Source organism: Glossina fuscipes, unplaced genomic scaffold (assembly GCF_014805625.2).
Source record: "Glossina fuscipes isolate IAEA_lab_2018 unplaced genomic scaffold, Yale_Gfus_2 57528, whole genome shotgun sequence".
NCBI lineage: Eukaryota > Metazoa > Arthropoda > Insecta > Diptera > Glossinidae > Glossina > Glossina fuscipes.
In genome coordinates, this window is record NW_024001050.1 from 1 (window position 1) to 7,403 (window position 7,403).

Genomic DNA, 7,403 nt, shown 5'->3' on the forward strand with positions numbered 1-7,403 from the left:
TTTTTTTTTTTTTTTTTTTTTTTTTTTTTTTGTTTAGAGATGGATTGGACCAGTTAAGTTAATGTTAGATCCATAATCCAGAAACGAAGTTGAGAGCGATTGATGAAAAAATTTAAGCATAGGTAGACTGATGTGGCAGAGTGTTCGCAATGAGAGGCTCTGTTCCGCTGTCAATCCATAAATCACCGTCCTTGTTACTGTACTGTCAAGATCCGGCTAATAATGCCGATAAAAGAAAAAGTGTAGGCGATTCGTGATTGTAATAGAAATATTAAATGTAAAATTAGAATGAAAACTCAGCTGATTTGATAAAGGCAGTCAGTTGCTTCAAATGCCTAAAGTTACCAGCACGAAAGATTTCATATAGATTGTTATACAGGTTAAATATACTGAAAGATTGTCTAAGGATGTCAAACCTCTTGCACTCAAAAATAAGGTGCTCGGCAGACTCAGTAATATTGCAATCCTCACAGATGTCAGAGGAGGAGACTTTGATCATTTTAAAATAGACCTTGTCGTAGGTGTGATTACTCATAAGACGGTGAAGAACTTTAAATTCCCATGTTGTGAATTTTCCTTTAGGTAGAAGCGTGGGTGTCAAAAAAGGGTAAATTTTGTAGAACAGCCGGTCACTTTTTTCTCTAGCTAAAACATGATACTCATCTTTCCATTCTTTTATGATGAGTTTTTTGACTAGCAGAAAAGCTTCGCTGGGGGGGTAGTTTATGGACAAAACTGTACCATCGAACCTAGCTTGACGAGCATGGAAGTCAGCTTTTTCATCGATACTAAAACCGCAGTGACCTGGGATCCAGATGATGTGGCATTTTTCAATACTTGTGTCTTTTAAAAGGTTGTAGATATCGAAGACATACTTATTGAATGGGTCTTTGTTCTTGATTAAAATTAGAGCAGATTTGCTGTCAGAGAAAACTACAAATTTTTTCAGCTTAATTTCAGATGCGTGGATGATTGCTTGTCTGATGGCCAGAAGTTCAATGAAAGTGGATGATAGTTCTTGTAGAACTTTAAATTTTCCTATAAGTAAGTTTGGGTATTCAATAATTGAAAAACTAGAGATGTCCGAATTGATAGATCCATCCGTTGCGTATATTTTGAAGTTATTTTCGACGAAGTGGTTAAGTTTTTGCAGACAAGCGATTCGAAGACAAGACCCTGATCGATTTTTTTTTGAGTTGGTGATTGAATTAAGTAAGTTTAATTCAACTACGCATTTATCATGAATAATATTATTCCAGGAGGGTATTGAGTTAACTTTATTGAAGATGTTACTGAATTTTTTGAAGCAGTTAGAGTAACTACTGATGACATGATTGTGTCTGGAAGCGACCTCGTCAAAGAAGGCAGGTTTGAAGATTTTTACCTTGAGAAGCTCTTTTGCAGTTACAAGATAAATTCTCTTAGCAACGGGGAGTTCATAAGAGATGGAACGTAAAATTGATGTTGGTGTTGAGGGGGACAAACCGGTACAACGTCTTAGGATTGAGTGTTGAAAGGTTTGTATTTTTTTTAATGTATACGCAGGAGCGTTACACGATGTAGAGTAGGGATATTCAATTTTGGATCTAACAATAGATTTGTAAACGTTTAATGCTTTCCTAGGTGGGAGTCCGGTGTGAATGTTGGTCAGAAGTTTGATGACATTTGAGCCTCTGTTGCAATTTTCGAGGCTATCCTTGTAATGCTCATGCGTGGTTAAACTTGAGTTGATTATTCTGCCCAAAAATTTAAAAGAGGAAGACGGACTGATTTTTATACTATTGATTGTAATGTAAAAAATTTTTTTGGGACCCTTAGCAAAGCGAACGACTTTTGATTTTTCCGGGTTGAAAGTTAGATTTAAGTCTGCACAAAGTTTGTGAAAAAGATTGGCTTTAGTGTCGAGGTTACGGACTGCTTCCATTAATGATTTTCCAGCAGAGATGATGAGGAAATCGTCAGCATATTGAAATAAATGGGTAGAATTGTCCTGTAATTGATGTAAACCGGCTGTGTATAAATTGAAGAGAACTGGGCTGAGACAGCTACCTTGAGGTAAGCCTCCACAAACTTCGACTGTATGTGAATCTAATACGAGAGTTCTCGAGGAAAGAAAGTTGAGAACCCAATGCCTATTTTGTGTCGGGATTTTAAAATCAGATAGAATTTGGTCCAGTTTCGCTAAGTTTACACAGTCGTAAGCTTTATTAATGTCTAAGCAAAGCATGACTACCTGGTTCCCATTTGCTTTTTCATTTGCAATTGTGAAAAGGACTTCATTAAGGCACATACCGGTGGAGATATTTTTTTGGTAAGCAAAGGACCTTGACGGGAGAAGGTGTGAGTGATTCAGGAATTTTGTTAGTCTTTCTTTAATCATTTGGTTGGTAATTTTTAGAAGAACAGGCAAGAGGGATATGGGTCTGAAGTTGGTGAATATTTCAAGATCTTTTCCGGGTTTAGGAATGGGCACTATTTTAAGTGTACGCCAAACGGTGGGAAACGAGTTGGTCATCCAGCGCTCATTTATAGCAGATAGCAGGGTTAGAAGGCTTGGCATGGGAAGGACCTTTATCATTTCATATTTGATTCCGTCATGGCCTGCTGCTGTGGACTTCTTTTTCGACTTAAGGACGTGCATGAGTTCATCAAGGGAGAATGGAGAGATGTTTTCCATCCGAGAGTTAAGTAAGGAGGTTTGGAGACCACATGTCGAGGGAACTTGAGCTTTCAGCCATTCAAGGTAGGATTTGTTGTTGAGATCATCCCAAATGGGGTGCTTGTATTTCTTTTTTGTGGTGCGATGACCATTTAAAAATTTCCAGAATGGCTTTGTATTGCCATTTGAGCATAGTTCTTCGATAACGAGGGCTCGATGGCATCTTTTGGCTTTTCTAATCGATTTCTTCCATGAATGAAAATAGAGTAAGAAATGTTATTAGTATTATTGATATTATTAACAAAAATAATCCATTAATTTTCTATTTACATCTCAAGCAAGAAATGTGCTTGCGTTTAATTAATTACACAAAGCATACAAACTCACCTTTAAATGGAATGTTCTAGTAAACATTGTAATCCGTAGCAGCGCATTAGCAATATGCTGGAATTGAGTGACACAAAGACAATGTGTTGGTCAACATTAGTCTGGCAACTCTGTCGCGCGGTATGGTCGTATATATTTTGTTTCGGCAATTAAAATTTTAATTTTTTGCCTTATAGTGTGTGATTTTATAATATACTTTGAGAAGAAAGTGAGTGAATTCAAAGTAAAAGAAATATTTTTCTTTTACGCTTTGATTCATTTGATTTTTGCAAACAAAAATTTTGAGCTCTGATAAAAATCTCTCTTTTTTTTTTTTGTTTTCTCTCTTTTTCTCTGTTATTTTTTTGCTGTTTGGAGTTTGTGTTGCTAGTGATCTCTCGTTACAGTGTTAACCTAACAGAGAAGTTTTGCACAAATTGCTTGATAAATTTTTATGTTCAGGATTTTTTTTAGTGATTTGTGTGTCTGTTCTTCATAATCAACAACTGTCTTTTTGACAGGACATGGAGTGTTTATATACACCTTGTCGGGTCGTCGGAACTTTTTCATAATTCTTTCCAAGTGTTTAGAAATGATCGAGTAAATCGCATTGGTGGTGGTGTATTAACTGCCATATCTGCGTCAGTCCCGTCCAATTTAATTGAATTTCCCACTTCTCCTGACGTTGGATTTATCGCTATTCGTGCGAATATGCCTGATAAACATCTATTTATAACCTGCTCCTATATTCCCCCAAATTCTGATATCTCCATTTACAGGAAACACGATGCCCTCATTTGTCAAGTGGCCAAGCGGTCTAGACCCACCGATTTGGTCGTTGTATTGGGTGACTTCAATTTGCCTCAAGTCACTTGGTGTAACACTGATAATTCTATCTGTTTGGTTCCTACTTCAACGTCTGATAGGGCTGTTGTGTTCTTTAGTGAATTGTTTAATCATAATTTGGGTCAATATAATCGTACCCCTAATTGTGATGGTAGACTGCTTGATCTCTGCTTTGCCAATTTTCCCGAGATTTACGTAAATCGTTGTCCACCTTTTAGTTTACCTGAGGATCCTTATCATCCATCAATATGCACTTCCTTTCATCATATTAATGATGGTTTGTTGAAATGCCTTAATGTGCCAAATCAAACTTTTTTAAATAATTATTATGATTTTCATAAAATCAATATTGTATTACTAAAACATCGTCTTTCACATCTGACGCTTGATTTCTCAACCGGTAGTATTGAAAGCTTATTGCCATTGTTCTACAATACATTAAATCTAGCTATTGCTGCATCTGTTCCGATCAAGCATTGTCGACCTCGAAGCAGATGTCCCCCGTGGCTTAATAAGACAATTAAATATCACAAGAATAGAAAAAACTCGCTATTCAAAAAATATTCGAAAAGTGGCTCTGCGCTCGATTATGTCGCTTACTCGGTGGCGAGGCATAGATTTAACTCCCTCAACCATCATTATTACTGCAGATACCATCAGTTCATTAAATCCTCTCTGTTTGCTAATCCTAAATTCTTCTTTAAATTTGTTAACTCTAAAAGAAAAATTTCCACATATCCCTCTCATGTTTCTTTTAATGGCTCTGATTCCTCGGATGATTTTGAAATCTCAAATCTATTTGCTGAGTATTTCCGACGAAATTTTGCGATTGCTAATTTCGATTTATCAGCAAACTACCCATATCCTATAACTAACTCGGTTTCAATACCTAACTTGGTTATTTCGGAAGATGATATTTTCAAAGGGTTGAGTTCTCTAAAATGCAGTTGTTCGCCTGGACCTGATGGAATTCCATCATGTGTACTTAAATCTTGCGCTGTCGAATTGTGTGGTGTGATCTCAAAGATTTTTAACATGTCCTTGTATTCAGGTGTTTTCCATTCATGTTGGAAGAGTAGTTTCCTTATTCTTATCCACAAGAGTGGAAGTAGACAATTTGTTGAGAACTACAGAGGCATAGCCAAGTTGAGTGTTTTGCCCAAGTTGTTCGAGCGTATTGTGACTCAGCATTTCTCCTTTGCCATTAATTCGTATATTTCTCCGCACCAGCACGGCTTTCGGAAAGGGCGATCTACAGTCACCAACTTGTTAGAGTTTACCTGTCATGTTTTCAAGGCTTTTTCTAGTGGCTCTCGCACACATATTATTTACACTGATTTAAGCAAAGCATTTGATATGGTTAACCATAGACTACTTATCTTTAAACTCCAAGCCTCTGGTTTCCCACCTTACTTAGTGAAATGGATAAGCTCTTGTCTGCACAATAGATCCTTCAGGGTTTTGTTTAACTCCATTACCTCGGATGAATTCCCCGTTACGTCTGGCGTACCTCAAGGAAGTCACTTAGGTTCCATTTTATTTAGTTTATACATTAACGATCTCCAGCCAGATCTTAATGTATGCTGATGATGTGAAACTGTTTTCTTCCTTCTCTGTTGAATCGCAATCACATCAGCTTCAAGGTGATTTGGATAATTTTGTTGCATGGTGCTCTTAGAATCTCCTGAAACTAAATCTGAGTAAATGTAAGAAGATTTCATTCTCAAGAAGAAAGTCATTCATTACTCAGTATTTCATAGATTCGCATAAGTTGGAGGACGTCGATTCGATTACAGATTTAGGCGTTCTATTTGACCATAGGTTACGTTTTAACTTGCATATTGAGCGCTCGATTAGCAAGCTAGGTCCGCGTTTGGTTTTATAAAAAGGTGGTCCAAAGAGCATGATGATCCCTACATTACGAAAAGGCTGTACATGTGTTTGGTTAGACCCATACTCGAGTATGCCTCAGTTGTGTGGTCGCCTTCATATAGGTGCTACGTAGATTCAATTGAATCTGTTCAAAAGCAATTCTTGCTGTTTGCTCTTAGAAATTTGGGTTGGGATCCGATTGCCTCTCTTCCTCCGTATGAAAATAGGTCGTTTCTGCTGTCCCTACCGTCTCTTGAGAAACGTAGATTTGTTCTTGGCGTTTCCTTTCTAATTAAAGTAATAAATGGTGCTATTGCCTCGCCTTCATTACTTGGTGAAATAAGCTTTAATGTCCCTAACCGCTTCTCGAGGCACTTTATCTTGGTTAAGCTTAATCAGTGTAAATTTAATTATGAGCTGTTCAATCCGCTCAGAGTCGTTTGCCTAAGAACCTAAATGACGTCTACCACTTATTCTCGTTATCGGACTCTTTAAAGTCCATTAAAGCAACATTGCTTAATACGCGCGATTCACCTATGTCGTATTTAAACTAGCTTTTATCCTTAAAAAGTCGTTACGTTTTGAAAGTGAATTATTGTCAATTTATTATCGGTTGCCAGGCTTATGCATGTTTGCGATGGCTTAGGGGTTCATTTGCAATTTGGTCTTGTACCGGTTGTAAGTGTGCTCCTATGCTGATAGTGTACATGCTTTTTTTTCTTTTTATTTTTTTTTTCTTATTTGTTTTATTATGCTTATACTCAATTTTATTGTTAATTAATATTAGTTTTGCATTAAGAGCCTATTGAACTCGACTGTTATTTGTTTAGTTGAGTTTCTAGTATAAGTGGAATAAATAAAATAAATAAAATAAACATTGCCATAGTTACAAAATTGCGTCATCCATTTAATTACTTCATTTATTTTTAATTTTTTTTGAATTGAATGTGTTCACTTATATCATGTATGCAATGTTTCTGTTTCTGGCAGCGCTGCAAAATTTCTATTAATTTATTTATGTTGACATGTGTGTGGAATTGAATATGAAATTTATTGAAGAAATTGTAATTTTCAGTGCTGTTAAATATAATTTATTTTTGCTTGTTCACTGAAATGATAAATAAGTGATGGTTTCAACACGCGGACCTAAATCTCGTTATTTCGAGAAAGGTGAGAAAGTTTTGTGTTATGAGCCAGATCCATCGAAGGCCAAAGTCTTGTATGATTCTAAGGTAAAACATTTCACAAATGAGTTTTTTTTTGTATGTTCATTGTATATGTTCATATTGCGTTTGTTTAGATTCTCGGAACGTACGAAACGAAGGATAAGCGAGGTCGCAAGACAATTCAATACAAGGTGCATTTTCAGGGCTGGAGTAGTTCATGGGATCGGAAAGTCAGTGCGGATTTCGTTTTAAAAGATACTGAAGAAAATCGAAAGTTACAACGTGATTTGGCAGAGAAGGCTCAATTGCAATTGTATGTATTTGTCGGTCAAGCTAAGATACAGTTAACGTATGTGCGCTCATTTTCCTTTACTTAACTGTGAATTCAAGCAAACGGTTATCTTTATGTTTAAAATTGAATGTGTAAACCTGAGATCGCAGTATTCAGCATAAGCTAAACGTTTGTACACATTTAAAATACGATTTGTAAAAAT

The 7,403-nt window shown here is 36.3% G+C and overlaps 1 protein-coding gene across 1 annotated transcript; it reads left to right on the top strand.

The window, feature by feature from the left end:
* Positions 1-6,688: 6,688 nt before the first annotated feature.
* LOC119643157 (protein male-specific lethal-3-like) lies at positions 6,689-7,397 on the top strand. Its single transcript, XM_038042503.1, has 2 exons — positions 6,689-6,975; positions 7,044-7,397. The coding sequence occupies exons 1-2, from the start codon at positions 6,871-6,873 to the stop codon at positions 7,284-7,286; spliced, it is 348 nt and encodes a 115-aa protein (XP_037898431.1). The 5' UTR covers positions 6,689-6,870; the 3' UTR covers positions 7,287-7,397.
* Positions 7,398-7,403: the final 6 nt, after the last annotated feature.